General features: G+C 41.1%; 3 protein-coding genes across 6 annotated transcripts in view; 2 read left to right on the top strand and 1 right to left on the bottom strand.

The window, feature by feature from the left end:
* LOC110990777 (glycerol-3-phosphate dehydrogenase, mitochondrial-like) overlaps positions 1-11,068 on the top strand; it is a 52,361-nt gene extending 41,293 nt beyond the window's left edge. For all 4 annotated transcript variants that reach the window (XM_022255890.2, XM_022255887.2, XM_022255880.2 and 1 more), the window contains exons 9-16: positions 820-954; positions 1,450-1,628; positions 2,705-2,836; positions 4,507-4,665; positions 5,333-5,518; positions 6,633-6,731; positions 7,128-7,230; positions 9,223-11,068. In XM_022255890.2, coding sequence (XP_022111582.2) covers positions 820-954; positions 1,450-1,628; positions 2,705-2,836; positions 4,507-4,665; positions 5,333-5,518; positions 6,633-6,731; positions 7,128-7,230; positions 9,223-9,242 — 1,013 coding nt within the window. In that variant the 3' untranslated portion in view covers positions 9,243-11,068. The remainder of the gene's footprint in view (positions 1-819; positions 955-1,449; positions 1,629-2,704; positions 2,837-4,506; positions 4,666-5,332; positions 5,519-6,632; positions 6,732-7,127; positions 7,231-9,222) is intronic.
* Positions 10,820-15,475, bottom strand: LOC147799734 (protein transport protein Sec61 subunit beta-like). Its single transcript, XM_087133928.1, has 4 exons — positions 15,389-15,475; positions 14,177-14,277; positions 12,841-12,954; positions 10,820-12,337 (listed from the first exon to the last, which is right to left on the bottom strand). The coding sequence occupies exons 1-4, from the start codon at positions 15,389-15,391 to the stop codon at positions 12,250-12,252; spliced, it is 306 nt and encodes a 101-aa protein (XP_086990054.1). The 5' UTR covers positions 15,392-15,475; the 3' UTR covers positions 10,820-12,249.
* A 2,459-nt stretch (positions 15,476-17,934) lies between these two features.
* Positions 17,935-23,519, top strand: part of erp44 (endoplasmic reticulum protein 44) — a 107,515-nt gene continuing 101,930 nt past the window's right edge. The window contains exons 1-2 of the mRNA XM_087134061.1: positions 17,935-18,111; positions 20,687-20,805. Coding sequence (XP_086990187.1) covers positions 18,016-18,111; positions 20,687-20,805 — 215 coding nt within the window. The 5' untranslated portion in view covers positions 17,935-18,015. The remainder of the gene's footprint in view (positions 18,112-20,686; positions 20,806-23,519) is intronic.

Genomic DNA, 23,519 nt, shown 5'->3' with positions numbered 1-23,519 from the left:
GACTCCACGCAGACAGTCGGCAAAGTTGAACTAGGCTCAACTTTGCCAATCCGTCTGGGGCTGGTTTGCTTTTGTGGCGACACTTCTGTTTGGCATGTTTCCATTTGTTTGTGTTGCAGTTTGCATCTTGATTGCGTTGCTCTCTGCATTTCTTACGTCGATATGGAAACCACCTGTAATATATAACAAAAAGATTACAGCAACAGACAAAAGACTATAATTCAAATATAATCATCCTGAAAAGTGCTTCACATATAAATATTAAAGTTAATTGAGAAACAAACCCCATTATGAAAAGAACAGACCATTCCCATAAAAATTTGTAATGGCTGTCAAAAAAAATCACCACAAGACCAGAAAACTAGGACTCCTCCCAGTAACAGCAACAAAAGTACTTACGAGGACAGTGAAACAAAACAAACAAACAAACAGCCCCAAAACAACCAAACAAACATCCCAACAAACAAACAAAGCCACAAAAAATGACCCCTCATGGGTACAAAAAACTGACCCCTCATGAATACAAAACAGTCACACGCACCAAAAATCTGGCAAAGCGATTCCTCACAAATACAAAACAATAACATTGAATATCATAAAATCTGGAAGCAAAAGTTGAATCAGCAACAAAAAGTCACAATTCCTAATTTTTAAAGAAGGCCTGATAAAAGAGAATAGTTTGGAACCCCGTTCAAAACTATAGATATTCATTGACATCAGATTGCATGTTTTTAGCACAACCTTTCTTTTTTACCGCTGAGAAAACTTTTGTTCACAATGTCTACCCTTAATTTGAGAGTTTATTTCTTTTTTCTGCAGTGAGGCGGGGTGATGTCCTTGCTGCTTGGAGTGGCATTAGGCCATTGGTCAGAGATCCAAAAGCCAAGAACACAGAGTCCATTGCCAGAAATCACGTCATTGATGTCAGTAGCAATAAAATGGTCACCATAGCAGGTAGGCATTGTCCACAGACCTGTGTAATGTCATAGTTTACATTCTCTCATTTAAACAGGCTCAGTCAGTTTGAGCATAGGCACAACAGAGTACATTGGTATGTACATATGTGCCTACCTCAAATGAGCATGTGCATGTGGCGGCCTAGCTTGCCAACCCAGTAGAAACAGCGGTAGAGAATGATGAAAAACTGTATTTCAGTTGATAGCTCCACTTTGAATCAGAGCTTGCAAAAGTCTGCAGGCCAAATCAAATTGTTCTGAAAAAGTTGCATTTTCCCCATGCAAAATTTTATCAGGTTTTGAAAACAAAGTGAAACACTTGCTTGGGCAGGATTGCAACCCACAACATCCTGCCTAGTTCAGCAGATGCCGTAACCACTTGGTGACAGCTCGCCAGAATCAACTGCCATGTTCGAAGTCTTGAAAAAGTGACCATTCCCCCATGCAGAATTTCATCAACATGTTCCAACTGTTCAGCATCCTTCCTTCACAGGTGGTAAGTGGACCACATATCGCAGTATGGCCAAGGATGCAGTGGACGCAGCCATCAAGGCCTGCAACCTCCAACCCAAGAACGATTCGCTGACCGACGGCCTGGTCTTAGAGGGAGGTCACGGATGGACACCCAACATGTTCATCCGCCTCATCCAGGATTTTGGATTGGACGATGAGGTGCACATTGTACTCAGATTGTGAATTTGTTTTAATAGAAATTTAAAATCCTCGTGAAGGGAAATGAAATTGATTTTAACCATATGCTGCTGGGTTTAATTTGAAGTTGCATGACGTATTCCCCGGGAAATTTTCAAGATTTTCCATCTTCAAAGTTCTTTCAAAATTCACAACTTGGACGTTTACACCCACATGAATGACTGTCTGGTGGCTACTCTCATCTGACAGACAACATTTATTGACACCCGAGTATTTCAGCCAGGCCTGCCGCCTTGTAAAGAGAGCCCAGATTGTGCGGTGTTATGTAATTTTCTTTTGTCCCCGAAACTGGCCCAGTGCGCTGCTGGCATCTTTTCAAATGTGGACCAGCAGTATTGTATCGCCCATCCCTGGAGCGCTTTTGTCCCCGTTGGTAATCCGCACGCGCTGAATGCCACAAAGAATGCCACAACTGAAAAAATGTTGGCAATTCCCAGCAGCCTTATCTTTTGTGTTCCAAGTACTTTTTTTGTTACAAGGCGAAGCTCCTTTGTCCGATTTCGGGCACCCCGGCTTTGTGTGTAAAGCCAATGTCTCCAGTTCCGGGCACCCCGGCACGAAGTGGTTAAGAAATCTCTCGCTGTAAATTGCTCGTTGACTGGAGTGATCTGAAAAAAAAAACAAAGCTGGAAATCTTCCTCCACAAAGATGTTTGTGAAAGGTTCTGCAAAGATTATTCTGGAGTTGATGAAATTCATTAAAATAACTTATGTAATGTGTAAGTGTCTGAAATCTAATCTAACCATATTTCCTTTGTGTAAGGGATAGGACTAGATAATTTAACAAGAAAATTAAGTGCTTGAGAATCCATAACACTTTCTGTTCAAAATTTAAAAAAATTTTCGGACCATATTTTGCTCTTGAAAGGAAAGTCATTGGCTGTAAGATACTGTGCAATGTTTTGAGGAGTCTTGGTAAGCAAATGTGAAGCCATCACGTGGTTTGATGTCTACTGGAAGAAAGGATTGCTTTTGGTTAACCCAATGGTAACTGGCCCAGAATGGGGTGATCTTGATTTGCATGTTTGATGTCCACAGGTTGCAAGGCACCTGAGCGAAACGTACGGAGACAAGGCAGTGGAGGTGGCCAGGATGGCCAACCTGACTGGCAAGAGGTGGCCAGTGGTGGGCAAGAAACTGGCCCAGCACTTCCCCTATCTGGAAGCTGAGGTATGCATGCAAACTAAAGGTTGCTTGTGAAATCAAGGGCTTTACTGACCCTTAGATCTGGGCTTCATATCTGGCATTTGATTTATCCCTGAGGTTCGAGAATCATTGTCTTATGTTTACTGTTTGAGACAAATTACAGCGCTTTCAAAGTTTGGCCGCACATTAGACACTTTGCTGATGCAGGTAAAAAAATGATACTGAATTTACAAAAAGTATAACCTGAAATCAGAGAAAAACAAGGATTTGGGGGAAAAATCCATGGGCTTTGTTGAGACCGGAGAAGAGTGGTTGGCCTACTCACCAGGGATGATCACGAAACTTCCAAGCCCAGAAGTTTGCTCAGTGAAGAAAATATTTGCTCAGCAAAAAGGAATTTGGCCTGTTACGTTACTATTCTTATAACTGTTCCCTGCTAGTTTTGCATAGCTCATTAGCTTGCCAAGCAGCAATATGTACTAGACAGCTCTTTCAAATCGGGTCACATTGCAGGTTCGATCCTGACCGAGAAAAATACATGCTTGCCAGTTTTCAACTGAATGTGCACAAATTAGGGGAGTGTTTGCTCAGGAGAACCTCACTTAGGCATGGATGCACAATGAATGAACCTCAGCGGTCAATATCTGCATGTGGCGATGCAGTTTCCAAGAGACCTCTCTCCTCTTACATCTCATAGCCATATTTTTTCGCCTACCATCGGCTGGTAAACTATGGTTGGCCATCAGCGCAGAAGTGCACAATAATTCACTTAGCATGAAAAATCTCACATAGTTATCAGAATGCCAAATATCACTGCTTGATACCAACTGAAACTGTTGACCCTTTGAAAAGTACATATAATGGGGCAGATGAACATTTTGAGGCCAAACCTGACAGCAACCACGGTTGATATGTCTGGAAACTTTGGCCGCCCATATAAACAGCAGGCAATATGAGACATGAGGTCCGCATCAACAACATTTTTTTCAGAGAAAACAGGTACATCCCTCATCAGATATGTGGGAGGCTAAACTGTCTTGAAAATGTTAGAAGGTGAACCGTAAAGAGTAGGTCATGATTGACAGTGAGAAATCTTATCCTCGAGATGGTGCTGATGGAATTCGATTCTCGTTCACAAAGTTTACAGATAAAAATAATATCTCCACACCAAGTTGATCCTCTGAATTGTGATATTGGTATTTCTCAAGAAATGTAAATTATCATCAGAGATGAGGTAAGTAACTTGGCTCTGTGTCATCAAGAGTGGTATCAAGTTGAAACCAGTTGAATTTGAGGTGATAAAAAGTTGTGTGGCCAGTGGCCTCAAAAAGAGGCATTAATTTACACTACAGACATGAATCTAGAAAAACTGGGAAAATTCTGCAATATAGGGAAAATTAAGAACCACTTGGAAAGTACACTTCCGTGCCACGATGGGATAAACAGTTGATTGATGAAAAGATCTCGTTTCTGTGGCTGACAGAGGACTGTGCAGAAAAACATGTAGCTTGGCCAAACTCAAAAACAAACATGTTTTGGTGGGGCTCTCACAATTTGATGCAATATGAGATTTTCATTTGCAGCTTGTTTTGATCCCTGCGCTGACATAAACAACGCCGACCTTTCAGGACCAGTAAATGTCATCATGTTTGTTTGAAATTTCATTTTCCCCCACCCCTCCCCCAACCCAACAGGTGGCCTATGCAGTGAAGGAGTACGCTTGTACAGCTATTGATGTTCTTGCTCGGAGGACACGCTTGGCCTTTCTTAACGTGATGGCAGCGGAGGAGGCCTTGCCCCGCATCATTGACATTATGGCCAAGGAGTTGGGCTGGAGTAGTGCAAGGCAAAAGGTAGCTGACTCCAACGCTTCCAACCCTTAACTTCCAAAATGTCCACTGTGCAGGAAACCAATGACCCATTCTTCGAACTTTCAAAGAGCATCGTGCTCAGTACAGCATAATATTGGATGGGCCGTGCATCGTTCCTTCCGTAATCTTTAAAAATCACCCTCTCTGATTGTACATAACTTCCATGGCAACTTTTAAATGCATACCTCAGAATGAAGTAAATTGCAAATTCCAAACCAGTGAAGTTCTTGCCGTGCACTCACAAAAATCTATTAATCAATTATTTTTGCTCAACTGTCTAGTTAAATTGTCAAGTAGCTCTCACCAGGCAGATGGAAGGTGGGTAATGGTTAGTTGAAAATACTGAAGTCATTCTTCTGACCTACCTGCAGGAATACAGTTGAACTGCATCAGGCATGCGATATTGCAGACTTTTGTCTGAATTCAAACATTTTGTATCTGATAAAAAGCTTTATCAGTATAGGAAGAAATGCATCTCACAGAAATTTGTGTATACAGTTTTAAGTATTTTTCAAAACTAACAATCTCATCCCTGCTGCATGTACTTGAACTCTTTTTTTTCATCTACCGAAGTGGAGTATTCAGCAAAACTCATGAGAACGTCCCACGAGACAGGACTCAGAAATCCCAATTGCCCATTCCCTTGCAGCTGGAACTCGAGAAAGCCACAAGGTTCCTGAACGTGGAGATGGGTTACAACTGTCACTCCTCCCTCCTGAAAGTCCCCATTCAGTTCAGCAATGAGGAGATTGCTAAGTACACCAAGCGATTCCATCTCTTGGACAAGGACAGCAAGGGGTACATCACGCCCATCGACATGCGCAACTTCCTGTCTGTAAGTCAAGGTCGCACCACACCGAATAAGTGCCCTCCCCAAAAAAACAGCATAAAGTCGGTGAGAAATAGTGCCATCTACTGACACCGAGGAAGAGGGCGACTGCTTGTTTCACTGGAACTCAACATTATGACTCCCCCCCCATTTTATTATCCTCCCAAACTATCCCTAAAAAGTAGTCAAACCCCGCACAAGTTTGAATGAAGCCCCCCATCTCTATATGCAATATAGGCCCATGAGTTGGAGATTTTTGTGAATGAAATACCCCGAGTTGGACGCCACAAATCCCAAATGCTTGACTTTTAGAAAACTTATAGAAAAAGTGCTACAATTGGTCCTGATTATGGTACCTCTGATTGGTAACTAACCCATGGGATCACAAACTATGAGAAGGCTTTCATACAGGAATTTACCATTTAGTGGAACGCACCCTTGAGTCTTTCATAAGACCTAGCTGGAAGTCAGTAGGGCTATTTTGGAATTGCAGGCCCTTCACAGTGCAAATCCAAAGGAACTGGCGGTTTCTTTTAACTCTCAGAAATGTCCGTCTTCGTTTGGATATGTAAAAACAAAGAGGTCAGATTGTTCATCCTAATGCAAATGAGGAGCAAAGTGAAAGGTGTGAGATCCGGTGATGTGTGCCCTTATCAGAAAGCAAGGGAGGAGTTTCCTCTACACATCAAACACTGTTTTATCGTGAAGTTGTGATAAACCTGTGTGAAGTAGTCTTTTCCTGTGGCACAAAGTACGTAACATTGATATTAGTTATGGTAGCATGGAAGTACGGTGAACAGTAATGCATTCCAAAGCATTCCTTTGGTAGCAGTTTTCAAAATGGCCGTTGACTATCATAGAGCATATGTCAACATCATAATATCCTTCCATATTTTGTTGTGGCTTTTGAGCAAACAGATCCATTTTGTATCATGTGAGGATTCAGCTTTTGTTAGTACATGACCCTCTTTGGCAGTGCATGGCTGTTTTATGAATATGCACGAAGTAGCACTTTGAATATTTATTATTTTATGTTTCATTCCCAATTCGCTTGTAATTGCCTTTGTACGTGCCTAGTGACCAATCTCTTAGTTTCTGTTTCGTCCTGGATAAAATGCAGAGTGTTGGTGAAACAATAACTGAAGACCAGCTGCGCGACATGCTGCAAGAAGTAGATTGCAATAAGAATGGACGTGTTGAACTGGATGAGTTCCTACAGGTTAGCACTGAGGCAGATTATTGCTCATAGGCTTGAACATCATTCAAGCTGTTTGGAATTTTTTTAAACTTTTTTTTAAATTTCATCTACAATTTAAAAGCAAAACTGATAGCCATAAAGAAAAAAGGGTTTTAGAGACTTATATAGAAAGCCAAAGTGAGAAATTTCAATAGTTTCAAAGGCCTCGTGAGGTTAAATTTGACTCAAATGTTTGACACTAACTCAGTGGTTTTGTCCAATTTAACCTATCTTCGCTGAGTTCACTGACACAACATAGCCCTTATCAACATAGATAGACATGAACACTAAGAATGTCAACCTCGTTATAGAGATTGCTTTCCAGGCTGTAACACCACTGATTTATTTTTTGTAATCCCTTTGTGATCTTACCCACAGCTCATGAGTGCCATCAAGACAGGTGCCATGGCCAACGTTCGCCTGGAGATTGCCCTGAACATGGGAGCCCGCAAAGTGATCCCGACAGATCGCAGTGGCGGGGGTGTGTAAACACTACTGAGATTCTGTATTTCAAGCGTCAATTGGTACATGGTTTATCTGCAGCATCTCTGTGCCTGGATATTTCTGTCTGAATATTTTTCCAAGCTAGAGCTGGCTTTGCATCATTTAGTCATATCTCCTCATTCTCTCCTTTCCACAAGATAGGTATTACGTAGAGGCAGGTATCAATGACTGCCTTGTCCAGTATCTAAGTACTATAACTACTGGGTTGGTTAAAATTGAATTCAGTGACTGTAACTATAAACCCCTCCCTTTTGATGTCACGGTCATGTTTTTGCCCACCAGTGGCTGGTAAACTATGGCCAGCGGTCAGTTCAAATGTAGAAGTTTAATTCACAAACTGTTAACCACTTCCTGCCGGGGACTCCGTGATCGGAGGCGTATGGTTTATATGGGTGGCCGGGGTCTCCGAACTCGGACAAAGGAAACAGGGCCCTGTAACAAAAGACCGTACTCCTTACAAAAGACCAGGCTGCTGGGCATTACCGGCATTTTTCACTATTTACCTTTTAAGAGGTAACAATTTGAGAGCAATGGTGATACGCACATTACAGGAACATGCAATAAACTTTTACAACTGTTTTTTTTTTTCTGTGAGCGAAGTGCTCATGTTAAAGTAACAAAATGTACAGCTTTCACTTTAAGTATGAGGGCTTTGGTAGTGTCATATACACGTACTGTCTTATAAAATCTATCAATGGAATGTTTCAGATTTGCCGTGATTGTTAATTCTAACAAAGCTGTTATAAAGTTACTAATAAAAATCTTATCCAATCCTCAGGCCAGTAATAAAGTAGTGCTTTCGAATAGGTTTATGTACTCTCTTGTATTGGTTGCAGAACAAGCACGTTCTGTGTGCACCATCTCTACACTATAGTTACTGCTTGTGTCGGTTTTTATCGAGACTAAGAAGTTGGAGAAGAGGAATATGTTGCTGAATTCACAGCGTTGCAGCAATGCCCAACAATAACTTGAAAAGTCTCAGTTGCCATTTTTTGGTGATTCTTGAGCAAATAGAAAGATTATTTAATCTATTTTTACAGCTGTATTGTATGAGTATGGGGATGTTTTTTTTTAACATAGTCGGAGTACAAAGTTAAGATCTTATTTAAACATGACTAGACTATTAATGTATATGTTGTTGCATGTATGCCTCTGCTGTGTCTGCTGAATTGTCAAAAATTCACCGCAGAAGTTGAGTTTGGAGTTACGTGGACGAATTGGGCCATTTGCATGTATACAAAATCATCTTGATATTGCTGTCGCACACCTAAGAGTTTGAGCATGAATCGCTCTGACAGTGCCAATATGCAGCAACCCAAATGTGGATGTGTCCAAATCAACTGGCTATGGCTGGCAATACCAGCCACTGGCAAATGGCTACAGCCATGTCCTAGCCATAGCCGGTTGATTCTAACCTGACCTTTACCAGTGTTGGCCATCTGTGAAATATGCCTTGGTCAAACAAGACATAACTGACTGAAGTGTGATGTAGACCCTTGACTACTGAAATACTAGCCTCCTTTTTTGGCAAATTTGCCGTTATTTTGTTCTTTGGACACTATTTTTTTGTTTAAACCTATAAATAACTTATCAGGGACAAACTCGGACATCACACTTTCAAGCCTGAGCGTCAGTGAGTGCTGGTTTTAAAGGCTACGTCATATGCATCTCATTAGTGTATATAGATTTTGCATTGTTTTTCATGGATGATTGCAGTTTTGAAATTAAATATCATGGTGTTCTAAACTTGGGTTGAAGTCAACCTAATCAGTGGGGGTGTTTTATGGGGGGGGGGAGTTGCCACATTGTTTTCTTATTTTTCATCACAGAAATCCCCAAACCAGAATGTTTGTATTGATTTGATATTGGCTGACAATTAACAATGGGAAGCAATTCTGATGATCAAGTGAAATATGTTCGCCATAAATAGCACTTCTGTGTTCTCGTTTACTTTCTTCATTACGAACAGAAAACAGTTGGGATCCGTAGCAAGATTTGAGGGCGGGGCCTAATGGGGAGGGCAAGATGGGAGAACACACTTGTAGACAACTACGTGGAGTTCTATTTTTATCACAAGTGTTAGAAAGATAAACGTTATGTATTTCAGTGGATATACATATATGCCAAATGCATAATCATTAGTTAGAATTAAGAAATTGTTAACAGTAAGTTTGCTTACTTTGTGAATCTCCTCAAGAATATTTGCGAAATTTCAGTTAAGTCATTTACTGAAAAGAGTACTTTTCTTTATTTACCCTTTAGACAGTATTGAAGAAGACGCACAACCTATGAATGAAATTTGGATGGATTTCCTGTGCTATTGGTTTAGTTTGTACAAATCTTGCACATTTTGTCCTATTTTCTTCTCACTGTAACACCGTCATTAAATTCACTTGCACGTACTAATTCCATGGTAGATCTGTGTGCTGGAGGTCATTTTAAGCAGTCTGAGACAGCACACTCAATCTGCCATTTATCCGTTGCTATTGATTTGCCTATTTGTACGTCAACCTCCACATTTAGCATGTTTCAAAGTACGTAAATGTTGTAAATCTTTCTACACCAATAACCACCCCACCTGTTTTTTCATCAGAACCACAGCTTTCAAATGTTTCGCCGTTTGCCCTTTTTATGTGGTAAGGACTTGGTACTGAATTTGAGAAAGCTACTCCAATTCCTTGCTTCCTGAACTTGTGAAGGAATATATCTCCCTTATGAGTATGTATGGTTCTGAAAAGAACCGGGAGTATACTCAACGTTTGGGTCTCCTATACCCTCAGCCCTCACCCGGCGCCTACCTATACCCAACTGACACGCCTCACTGACCTGCAGGGCCCTGTCCCGCATGAGCGCCCATAACCAGCATCCTCGTCACACCCCGCTGCATCCAGCCACCTTATATATACAGCCCCATCTTCAGCATCTCTTTAGTCTCCTGACGACGGACTGAGCACGCAGTCTGAAACGTTGCGTATACTCCCGGTTCTTTTCAGAACCACACATATTCATTATCGAGATGTATTCCTTCGCATGGTGCTACCGCAAGCCTTTCCACCTGTTATATGTAATCTGTTCTGAAATGAATCCAAGTACATGTGGTTTCACTAACAGGGCTTAACAGGCTGAAAAAGGGATGTACATGTATCTGTGCAGTTGTTTACAAGATGCGAGTTTGTACACTAGCATGTAATGTAAAGATAACCATTGCGTTTTGAGAGCATGTTTTTTACTCGATGCACAACAGGAATGCTCGTTCCCTATAGGGGTTCTGCATAGCAGCCATTTTTCTGGTTAGAGCTTTTGCTCCACAGGGATACACATGAGGAGACCTTTTGCACTTTCCCGCCTAACACAAGCAGTTTCCGGAAAGATGGCCGCCGTGCAAAACCTCTGTAGCATGTCATGCTATACATAAATGGGTGCCCTTTTTGTACTGTTTTTAAATCTGCAACAGGTACGTCATATGGCTGTAATTTCTTGAGCAGTTTTGCCTCATGCATCAGTCACTCTTATAAAATGTAACTGTAGATGTAGATATGTGCACATTTTACAAACAGTAACACCAATTTCCAGTTTAACAATTCAACTTATTTTATTAAAATCTACTGAAGCACAGGTACATTAGTACGGGTTGGAATGAAATGTTATTGGTGACATTCCAAGATAAATGAACATGGTTTAACTCCCAAGGTATTGTCAGTGTTTGTATACATGGATCTTTCCTGATGATAGTATTGTGCAGTGTTTTCATTCGTAAATCTTCCTCCTAAATGAAAATAGAGATGAAATAAATCCAGAATTCACCGACAGGAAAACAGTGTGATCCTCCGAGTAATGAAGTAAAACTTGAGTTGAAAATGATGTCAATTCCAAGCAGTATTTCCTATCTGCAACACTGTCGGGTCACAGTTTCCTTTTACTACTGATTTTTCTCATATTATAACCATTGATTAACAGTGCATCCCCAGATCAGTAGACTTTCGTTCCTTGTGTACAGTTCAGGGAGGAGATGTTGACAAAATTTGTCACCGTTTTTATGAAGAGACCGAGTCGCCTAAAATTAGGATTTTTTTTCAAATATTTGCAAAATCAACTAGGCTATGCGATGCCTACAACTTGGTGTAATCATTTTTCTTACCACATCAACAACTAGTGAGCAAAATCGTGATGATCTCCACAGGGCAAAGTTCAACTACACTGCATTTTTTTGTTTCGATGAAGAGACATAGTTTTCTTCCACAGGCATTGCATTAGCAATAAAGGGATAAAAGCACAGGCAATATTCATTTATAAAACGTTTTCACGCCTTCATGAAGAGATAAAGTTGACTCCAGAAATGTATACAAATGTTATAATTTTGCACCTGGCATGCACTATGTCGAAAGTGTGTTCTGTGCGTGCCATTTTCATGAAGGGACAAAAATCACACAAATGTTAGCATTTTCACAAACAAAAGTATTTGTTTACAAAATGAACCACTTTGTTGGGCTTCTTTAAATATTACTTTGTAGTTTTGTGTCATTTAAGATCCCTTTTTTTTTTCAGCAAGAGACTTTTGTGTGTTCGTGAAAATGATGACAAACTATTGAAAATGAGACAAAATTTCAGACTTATCGGCCTAGATTTATTACATCTCTGTTCCCCCCCAAACTCTGAAACATTCGGAGTCACGGTTCACTACTTTCCATAGTTGGAAAGCAAATGGATAGTTGGATGCAAATCGCCTTTGTAAAAGACAACAAAACTATGCAGGCCATTAAAAATTACTCCCCACAAAATAAAACAAGAAAAACAAAACTGGCTTCAAAAGTTCATGTGTGAACTAAGTAAGCTGGTCTTTTGTGCTGACAAAGATGTCTAAGGGCACAGCTTGAGTCCAATGTTGATGAGTGCCGCTCAGTCCCGATGGTCTGATGACATGGTCCTTTATATGAACACCTTTGAATTCTCTGATGAGTTTTGTTTGGTTCAAAGAGTTGAGCGGTGCTGGAATGCTTTAACCTCTCGTGTATTTGCCCCATATGTGCAGCATAAATACTGAAGCGATGAAGATAAGACTCATGACCAGAACTGGCACAGGACCCCTGCAAAATGAACGACAAAAAAGTGACAAGGTACATCAACCCAAACTATTATACAGTGTGTGTACCTTTGCTAGGATTTGGATGACGTGAATTCCAAGGCAGAGCGTGAACGTTTCCAGGGTCACCCAATGACAACAAACACTGCATTTGTTAGACCCTTGTGCAGTGCTATAGTTGAGCCCATCGTGAGTCCTTCCCACAGATCAAGAAACAAGGTGAACAGTAAAGAAGGAAAGTTGTCACAGTTCATTTGAGTGGCTTGTGACTTGGCTGAAGACTGAAGGATTCACAATGGACTATTGGACGTGATTTAAACTGTGTTGAAGGATCCAACAGAAAGCCACAAAAACTGAACATTCTGAACAGTCTACTCTGACTCACTGTTGACCTTTACCAAGCAAATCCTTAAAATCCAACCAAGGTACAAGTTTAGAGTCACCCTAACCCCCATTGAGTATGGTTCGGTGACTCCATCACTGTAATATTGGTCTAGTGTGACTTACACTTTGAGGCCGGGTGAATCTTCGGTATAGAATCTCCACATACCACCCCCGCTGCCCCCACTTCCTCCCCCAGCGACTGATCGGCTTGTCCTGCCTGCTGTGCTTGCTCCTTTCCTGGTGTGAATGAATGGGGTTGATACAAACACTGTGAATGGGATCTGTACCACAAAGCACACCTTTCAGTGGACGTACTGTACCATTTCTGGAAAACTGGCAACTCACATCAGCATAATAGGGCCGTCTTATCAGACAATGCCGGCTTGAGGTGTCTCAATAACACGGGCGTGCCTGCGTGCACGCCGTTCGTCCTGTCAGTGGACCCAATCCTCTGGAACCCGTTCTGCCCCCTGTTGGACTAGGGCCCACCGTGTCTGACGATCTTGGGCTAGATGTTCCCAGTCTGCTGGGAGACTGGCAACACTGATGTTGCGTTTCAACATGTCTTTGTAGCGAAGCAAGGGTCGTCCATGATTTCGCTTCCCCAGAGGCAGTTCACCATATAGGTATATACCATATCTGACATCTCAGACTTGTTTACATGGGCACAATCTTATGGAACCAGTTAGGATCCCACAGTCCTCCCAGTGAGAACCACAGGAAAGCATATACATTTATGTAACAAAGTGTCATGTCCTCAGTACAGCGGTCTATTAAAATGCTTGAGAGCATTGCTTACCACGTGTCAGAATCAGGCCCATTTCAGTTATTACAATTCAAGCCAACTTCGCCAAACCTTCCTCAACGTATCTAAGAATGAAGTTCTGTGAATCTGAAAGCCCAAGCTTGAGGCTTGAATGCAAATTTTAACCCAGACCTGCATTACACACTGGTGACTGGATCCCACAAGCAGAATCTTCACGCCATCTTCTAGTTAGCTTTTAGGATTTGAATTAGAATGAACTCAGCTCATTTATTTAAATAAATCACTGAATTGGAGAAGAGACTCCATGTGGCATAAGTGTCTTTTAGAGGCCTTTAGTCAGTGTTGTAATACTCACACTCATGGAAATATACTCTCAAGAAAAATTTCCCCGTACTCATACTCTTACGGAAGTAATCATACTCACACTCATGGAAATATACCTGTTCTCATGGAAGCGTACTCGACTGAACGACACTTCCTTTAACTCAAAACTGGTCTGATGACTAGCGACTCGTTTTAATAGGATAGGTCACACCTTGCACGACACAGCAAAGGCAAATACTTTCGGCTTTAAGCAAAATACTTGAGCAGCACATGTTCAACTTCTTGACAAAGTGGACCATTCACAAGTCTGACAGCAAGACTTAGAAGACAATAAGATAGTTTTTTCTGTTGGGGATGCATCATATTCACCTCTGTCTGACTTGGCCACCACCCGATGTCCCCCTGGCAACCTGCTTTGAGGAAGGGGAGCGACTCCCTCCAACTGACGTCGATGAAGATGATGGCAGAGGCTGTGGTTAAAGAGAATTTGGAAGCAGGTGATATGTCCAGTAATCACTTAATTTGGGGGTTTTTACCAGCTTGACAGATTTCATTAGCCTTCTGTTTACAGTAAACAGTAGGCCTATACTGCCATGTTCGTGTCATTCAGTTATTTATCCAAGGTAAGAGTTCACTGCTTTAAATCCATTTTAGTTTCCTGCCTGTGGTATTGACCGAGTGACTTAGTCTCTACGAATTGCCTTTTTATAACATTTGGACCTGAGTCACGTGACCATGTCGTTATGTTAAAAATGGGGCTTTGTAGAGTCCAAGTTCCTTGGACTACCTTGGCAGTGGCAGACGACAACAACCATCTAAACATATAAAATTGTGATAAGAATTTTGTCTTTGTTGATAATTACAAATGTTTAATATCATTGAAACCTGAACACTAGGCATGGTCAATGGTAGGCCTATTAAACGTTTCAATGGGCATTGTACCTATAGACCTTTCGAGTGGGCACTCTATGAGGGAAGAGGGCTCAATACCAGGGAAGAACAGGTTTAGAAAATAGGACAAACTTGTTGATATAATGTTGGAACTGAAAATGTATTTTATGGCACTCATACCCTGCTATAGGCTTAAAACGTGTGATTCATATGCAATGGATTTTTTTCCATAGTGGCCAACCCTAAAAAAAAATAGATTAAAACCATAGGCTTACCATGCCTACCCAAGACTTACATGACTTAGGCCTAGTTTTTCTTATTCCGAACATATCAGAACTCAACTGCAAACTACACTGCAAATTGTTTATTCTGCATGTGATAATCTTAACCGAATTAAAAACATGGTGCTTACACGAGTAGGCATGGAGGTAGGTTTCTTACCTCCATGGTGTAGGTTATGTATTACAACTTTTTTAATGGATATGAAGAATCAATGTTTACACGCGGTATCGTACCGGTACGCACTGTCAATGGGTGTCCGGAAACTGGGCAGTAACATTGATCGACCATTTTTCCATCATCCTAGCGATTTTAATGTATAAACTACTTGTGAAAACTTGCTAAACTAGTTGGATTTGGAATCTCCGCCACAATTCTCAAAATTAAATATGGGAAAGTTTATTTCCGTACCATTTTGAACAGCTGTTGATGGAACCACTGCGTGTTGTCCGTAAATTGATGTCGTGTCAATTTCACTAACTGGTTCCCCGGGCTGTTTTACACAATTTACATCGGTAGCAATGCAGGAGCCAACGAAAACATTTATCTGCATCCCCTTCCTAATGGTGGCGCTATATCAGTCGAATGGTCTTGTTATTTTACATAGACGTGGTTATTGATTATGTGCCTTTGGCCTGGGTCACAGACATGGTCTCAGACCAGCAAATACAAAGACACAGTGATAAACGCACCAACTTCAAAAAATCTGGAAAAATGCTCACAAGTTTTTCACGTGTTTGAAACACATATCAAAATAAATCTCATTTCCTCATAGTCTTTTCTGTTTTTAGTGGCCTAACCGATGACTTTTTTTACTTTTCCCTAGGGTGATCCTTTGTGGATAGAAATACCTTAAAAGATATTTGTATACTCGAACAGAATTGATAACATAGGCCCAAGCGTGTCTTCACCTTAGTGAATTTCGCTCAACAAAGATGGGGGGGGGGGTTATTGTCCTTTCTATACTAAATAATCACAGGGGCGCATGTTGCGCGGGCATAAATCCCTGGCGGACGGGATACCCCCCTCACTTTTTGAGGGGGGGGGGGCTATTCAATCACCCCCCCACACACACACAAGTGTGTATTTGCCTGCAACCGGGGACCCCCTATTGTTCCTCTTTTGTTTGTACTTTAACTTTTTTAGAAGACCACCCATATGTTTTGTACACAGTTGTCAATCGGGGACCCTCTGTCAATCGGGGACCTTATTGTCCGCTATTGTTCAGAGTCCCCAATTGAATGCAGAAACAAACTCACACCCACACCCACACACACGCACTTTTTGTGATTATAAATAAATATTTCACTGGATTTTAAAGATTTTTTTTTTAGGATTTCTAGGACTGTTTGCAATAATTATCACTTAACAGGGGAAGCAATTTTATAAATCTATAAATGCAGTTCTGATATAAGATTCTGCATGAATTTGGTACATGTTACTGTTGTACATCTTTATCATAAACATAACCCCTATATAGTGTATTGTGGTGTAGGCGCTTTTCAAATTTCCATGGTCAGGCAAGTCACCCCCCCAACCTCCCCATCCTCCAACCCCCAGTTTCCAGCACAGATTTACGCCACTGGCAGGTTCCTTTCGAATTTCCAATGACGTACTCAAAGTTGGATGTTCTGACATTCTCCATTTGGTTTTTACACCCCACCTCTTTCCCTTAAATCTTGTTTTTCTTTTTCCAACTTTTGATGCTGAAAAAAAATCAGTTAAGTCATGAAGAATGTAAGGTTTAAACATGCACGCCAAGTGCATTGATTTATGTAATTTTTCGCTCTCTGATCACTCATGACTCACAGTGGGGTAGGGGGGGGGTTCCCACTGAGGACACGTGCCCCCAGTGGATGCCCATACCGTAACCCCCCCCCCCTCATTTGAAATCTGTGAATACTCTGTTGAGTGTCTATAACTATGGAGCTGTAGCTTATCAGTGGTGCCTCCTTGAAAAAAATGTCTGCACGACCGGGTGCCCCTGGATACTTTTTACTTTTTACCTCTAATTACGCCACAGCAAATTCATGATGGAAAACGACATCCTTTTTTCTATAAGGTACATATTTTCCTTTTTCTTTTTGATTTGTCTGATCTATCTGTTAGGTTTGAGCATTATAAATTTCAACAGACTATCTTTGTGGGCCAGAAGTAAGGCTGAATTTTCATTTTTCTACTTCAATGAACCGCCACCACATTGCACGTGGCCCTTCGGCTCGGGAGTGAAGTGGATCTAGTCATCCTTGTAAAAACCCTGAGGGTGTAAAAACCCTGAGGGAAAATATGGCCTCAATGCTCAAAAGTCTGAAAAGATAAAATCGAGTTTTATCGGATTTCGGCTCATTACAACAGGCCAACATGCTCACATGACGCCTAATAGTGCTTCAATAGCCCTATAAACATGTTTAAGCACTTCTTGTAAGCTCAGGCGCATTGAGGTAGGGACTCAATCATCATTATGTAGTCCTCAAAATGAAGACAACCCTTCCGGATTTGATTAATTTCACAATGGGACTGAAAACACAACTGTGCGATAATTTGGCTTCAAGGTGCGCATGCTGCGTTTACCTGTGTTTGACCACACTGACCGCACCCCCAAGGCTTGTACCAAGGGAACGGTTTTGTTTTCAAGGGTAGTTTCTGGACTATGTTATGCGAAATTTGCAAGGAAATTAAAATTCACCCAAACTGATCGTACTTCCCCCAATTACAGAATGTTAAAAATGATAAGTAAATGTTCGATAAAATATCTGTCTTGAAAGTATGAGAGAGTTTGTTTAATTTTGGTATTTGTAAAATGAAATGAAAGCCGCATTTTATGATTGACACCACAGCTCAACCAGCACGGCGCGAGACAGGTGCGAAAGTTTCCGGATGACGCCCTCTAGCGTTCATTAACAGCCAGGTGTCAGCGTGGCTGAATGTGGTTCGCCGTTTACGAATTCGCCGGCGCGGCACGGCCGGCCGCCCTGACATTGACCTAACACACTGTCGATCTGCATACAGTGGCATAGTTTACAGTTTTTGCAGAAAATATGGTTGCCGGCGAGCGACGAGTGGTTCGGTCTTTCGTGGCTACGATGGATGCAAGGTTCGTCTTGAAGTGTCTGCCGTTTGTGCTGCTGATTTTGGTAGGTGTCACTGTAGTTTTGTGGGAGATTGAGAACATTACTTCGTTGGCCTATTTTGCTTCGATCTGTGAATAATGCGGTGTGAACTGAAGCACACTCCAGCAACAATGCAGCAGGTTTAGTGTGACATACGTCCTGTAATGTACATAGCCTAGGGCTTATTGAGTGACTGTGAGCATAGAGCAAGGATGCTGAGAGTGACCAGCAGAGGGTTCTTTTTTTCACAAGGCGAAAGGCCAAGGGAAGGTCCTGTCATGCCTGTCCTTTCCCCAGAACTGGGGCCCGACGTCGTGGGAACAGGACGGACGTCGAACCTGCAAGGCTGCATGGTCACTCACATGCTGTGGTCAAATGGAGGTGCTCACAGGCTGTTGGGGGGGGGGAATGGATGTGTACCAGACGTCAGTGACCGCATTATGCCGATGCGCTCATGGCTTTGTGCCGTTATGGGCCTACTTGCACGTGTTGGGAAGAGTTCCAACTTCCATATACGGATGCCAGTAATTATTCCCTACAGTGACCATTCAGAGAGCAAAACATGTCCAGAAAAGTTCAATTTATGAGGGAAAATACGAAGTCGTTTACTTAGAAAACATAAAAACGAGTTAAATATATATGTTCATCTTAACAATCATTTGTAAGCACCTAGTCAGTTTTATAGATATTATTTGTTTCTTGATTTAGGTTCAAAAAGCGTATCCTCTCCGAGTGGTCCTTGGTGACCACGTCCCAGGTTGTATCATGTTATCCGGGTGGGATCCCTGGCTATATGGTGTTTCAGGTTTGATAATGGTGTCTGGCTAGCACCCCTTGAACAAAGGTATAGACAAATGGGAAGAGCCACCAACATAGGGCTGGGTAGCTCAGTTCGTAGAGAACCTGTACGATATTCTGGAGGTCGCATGTTCAAATCCCGCTCCAGTTAATTTCTTTGTTCATCTTCATAAAATACTTAGGAAACACTTTGAACTTTTCGGACCAATCTCCTAGGGTTTGTGCATGGGGTGTCAAGTGGCATCTGTACATGTATATATATGGAACTCTTTCCCATATGTTTCATAGCACATCGGATATTGAACTCTTCCCCTGTCAACTAATCATTTAGCAAGCAATTCTGTAATGAAAGTAATGCTTTCTTGAAAGTTTCTTTGGTTCAGTTTTGGTTTGCTTAATTTTGTCCTCATCATGTGAGGACACTGTAACCTATCACGATGTTTGAGCGATACTAGACTAGCCTAACACTCCAGAAATCATGTGTGAGTGATATCTCATCTCTCTACTAGCCTATGCACGCATGACCACATTTCAGCCAACTAGGATAATAATATAAAGTTTGTTAAAAACGTAAGATTTATTGCTGAACTGTTGGACTATGTTGGTCATTAAGTTCAGGATAAGGCGTGTGTAGCTGTGACTGTTGTAGACTAAGATACTCGGGCACTGTATTCTTGTATTTCAATTTAGAGTGGGGCCTGGGGTGACTAACAGTGCCCTAGCATTCCCTGTTTACCTGTCTCACCTGTAGTACTTGTACATACACATGTACGGTAGGTCTGATGTTTGTACATGTACATGTAGGATCATGACGAATTGGGTGTGGGGTCGATGGTATTCTTACTCTGTTACATGTCGTAGGAGTGTCATGCAAAACAGGTGTCTCGTACGAAAAAGAGTCATCTTATCTGATTGGCTGAGTTGTTTCATGTGTAACGCATGCCCTTGCCAAGAAGTTTGTGTCGGTATTCAGCGAGTCATTGCATACATGTACATGTATGTATACATGTACATGTACGTGTGTATATATTGCATGCTGTTTTTTTAATCTTGTGAATGAACACTCTTTTGTGTGAGACATTTTCGTACACCACAGGCTTTGTTGTAGTCATCCTTATCACAAGTCATTTAATGACAGTCGTAAGTAGGAAAAAAAACAGTGACAAAGGGAGGCTGTTACCATTAGACTGGATGACTTACAGTGGCATTGCAGGGAGTTGTGATGGACTCAACTACACCACTGGTAACGGGGGGATATAATTTTGCCGCTGGCTTAGACGGAGATCTGTTCTTTGGAAAACCCCCCCCAAAGCAGTCCCAAGTTAGTGCCTTGTACACCAAGCGCAATGACACATTCATTTTATTCAATCGTGCCGATTGTGTAGGACATTTTCCATTTCTGTGTATTTGTTGACATGTTGGATAAATGTAGACTCTTTACTTGCTCCTATTTTCTTGACCTGGTTTCCACTTTCCACTACATGATGCACTGACGGTGCCAAGAAAGAAGGCAGCACAATTTCGCTACTTCTTCTTGCATTTGCACATAACTACATGAAGCAGACAATGTGACTTCCCCCACACCTGCTCATGTACAGTGTACATTTAGTCCACGAGGCAGATACATGTACGTTTATGATTTGAAGTAATGACGGAAAGGGGAAGATTAAAGAAGAAATCAAACTGCATTGTCCGCACATCACATGCACTGTATCTACATGTACATGTATTTGGCATTTTCAACTTCACGTTGATTGTGGAAAATGTCCCTTGTACTTCTTGAAACTTTGTCCATCTGCAGGTGTCGTCGTTTAGTCACACGTCAACCCAGACGGGGTTTACGATGGAGCTGTCGCGATCTAACTTCGATCAAGTCATTGCCACTAACGAGGTGGTGTTTGTCAACTTCTATGCCAACTGGTAAGAAACGTGTAGGTTTGTAAGCAGTAGAGACGAATTGGGTTACTCTGGCCATTTTCGGCACTTGGCCCCTTTTGATGGCAACTAACTATCGCTCTGTCTGTCTTGTCTCCTGGCAACGGACAGTATCCTCTCAGAACCAGGAGACTGTGCGCATAGAGCAGAAGGTTTTCAGGATTCCTATGCTAAAGCCGATTTTTAATCCTTTGGTTGCCGATGTTGCTGACTTACAGCGTTCTGTGTAATACTCACATCAATAGCATGTGTCATCTGAAAATTGGACAGTGAAGATTTCATTTGAGTTGGCAGTACCAGTCCTTGTGGAATGATTTTTGTCTCTGAAAACTTCTGCACAGTATGCATGGACCTCAGTGTCTCAATTCCATTTTCCAATTTTGCGTCCAAATTCTTGCATTCCACACCACTTTAGGTAATTTCCTAGATAAGCACACACGTTCATATTCCACTCACTAAGCGTTCACATGCATACATCATTGTGACCTTAAACTGGTGTAATTTTGTGATTTTATTTTAGGTGTGTAATTTTCCTTTTCCTAAAATGTTGGATTGTTGGACTTAAACATGATTAACGCTTAAATCAATCATTTTATTGCACAAAAAAGCCCATTTTCTATTTTGTAAGGCAAAATCGATCCCCCCCAAAAAAATCATACCCCAATATATTTTTAAAAGACTCCCAAAAGTGATTCTTTTTTTCTCTCCAATATTAGGCATTATGAATTCTACAGACCACACACTAAGAACATTTTGCATAAAGTAGACCATACTTATCATAATTTATATGCCTTATTTCTCTTCAACCAGTAAAATTTGAACGGTTATCTCTCCGTTGTACAATTGCCCTTCAATTTTAAATGATGATGACGTTATGCACTACGATATTATACACCTTCCCACAGATAAAGCTCTTTTTCTCTGTAAGTACCTCAGTAAATTTGAATCAGTTAATGAAGTCAACACATGTACTGGTACCTGTATGAGGATATTTTTTCTCTCATGTATTTGATACAGTTTCTGTCTTGTTGCCAAGCTGTTGCAAATCTGTACACACGTTCAGTGGTAGCACTTTTTAAAATGGACCAGCTGTGGCCTTGGCTGGAGTGTAATTTACATATTGATCCTTGTCAATATTCTTGCCAATTGTTATATTGAGAGCAGTGGAACAGTGATGAATGTAAAATTAAGATCGGAATAAAAAATCTGAACCAGAAATGAATATTTATAGGCATACAAATGTACAGTTGATTGCAATGATTCCAGGCAGAAATAGTTTGAAAATTTCATTTTCAAGATGGTGTTACAAAATTACTTGTGACTTTCATATACAGGTACGGTCCAGCTCACTTAAAATGAGAAAAAAATCAATTATGTTGATTACAAGCTGTGCGGCCAAGAATTCAAAACATAAGTAGTAGGCTTTTGTGGATTTGATTAAACCGATTTCGAGACTTTCAGGTGTTTACTTGCAGCACCATGATTGAAACTGGAAAACCTCAGTGCTTAAACAAAAAGGTTAGAGAATGCCTAGGTGCCATGCTTCTGTGCTACGCTCTTGAAATAAAAATTTAAATTCTCTGAAGTTATTTTGGAGGCATTCTTTGGATACAAAAACTATTGTTTCATGTTTTTCGACACGTGATAAACAGAACGTTACGCTTTGTTTTCACAAAGGGTATGTTGGGAATATATGAAGGACTGAGGTGATGAAACAGCAAACATACGACCAAAAATGGGTCCAACTGTACTCCCTATTTGTAGTGGTGCCAAAGGCACATGGTATGCATGAATCAATCCATTCACTCATCACAGTCCTGTCATATGCAGCATTGAAATACCAATTATCATCAGGTCAAAGCTGGTGAAAGCAAAGACAAAATCCAGAAAAACTCTTTGTTTTGCCTTTAGTTCACTATTTCTCATAACTCAATTCTCAGTGCACTTCTGGTGAGCTTTACATGCAGACACAGTTGGTCTATGATTGCATTTTGTTACGCAAGTCTTTAAATGCTGAATTCTGCCTTGAAAAGGACCGAATTGATTTAATACACGTATAAATTTGTGAGTTCTTTGACTTTGGTCGTTACTCTATGAATTTGTACAATATTAAAATATGCATTTCACCTTGATTGAATAATGAAGTCTACATTCGAGCAATACACTGTACAGAGCCAGTAGATCATATTGTTTGCCACATCAATTCTGAAATGGATGGGTTGTGCTCATAATTTTGGCATGAAAGGTTTGTTAAAATTTCAGAATGCTGAATAATAGATGTGCATTGTACAAAGAACTCCATACTCAGTAATCATTCAAAAGTGCCAATTTCAATTAATATGCAAATTTAGACTCTGCAGAGAGAAACTGGGATGGGTGTTGATTGGTTGCCATGGTATTTGTTCAGGTACATGTACATGTACATGCATGGGTACACATGAAGAGGAGAGCTGTTTATACAAACGTATGGGTGTGCAAGAAAAGGGCACAGAACGGGGTTCTGATGCTGTGAATAGTTGGCGACGATCTCACGTACACATGCATGCATGGAGTTGTTTATACATACAGCAGTATGTCGGGCCAAGTCCTCTGGATAAAACTGAGAAACCTACATGTTAACACAGTAGCTAAGCGACAGTGACTTAACCCTAACAGTCCTCAATCCCCAACAGGTGAAGGATTGAGGACTGTTAGGGTTG

The sequence above is a fragment of the Acanthaster planci genome, linkage group LG03 (genome assembly GCF_054643075.1).
Source record: "Acanthaster planci isolate LZ-2023a linkage group LG03, COTS_SCS, whole genome shotgun sequence".
NCBI lineage: Eukaryota > Metazoa > Echinodermata > Asteroidea > Valvatida > Acanthasteridae > Acanthaster > Acanthaster planci.
Note: the sequence above shows the minus strand (reverse complement) of the source record. Positions and strands in the feature narration are given on the sequence as shown.

What these genes read in the sequence shown, in the direction of transcription:
- LOC147799734 (XM_087133928.1), bottom strand. An exon ending in GGTGGCCAAGTCAGACAGAG is followed by an intron (nt 12,955 to 14,176) that starts GTGAATATGATG and finishes CATTCACACCAG; the next exon opens with GAAAGGAGCAAGCACAGCAG. An exon ending in GATTCACCCGGCCTCAAAGT is followed by an intron (nt 12,338 to 12,840) that starts GTAAGTCACACT and finishes TTCATTTTGCAG; the next exon opens with GGGTCCTGTGCCAGTTCTGG.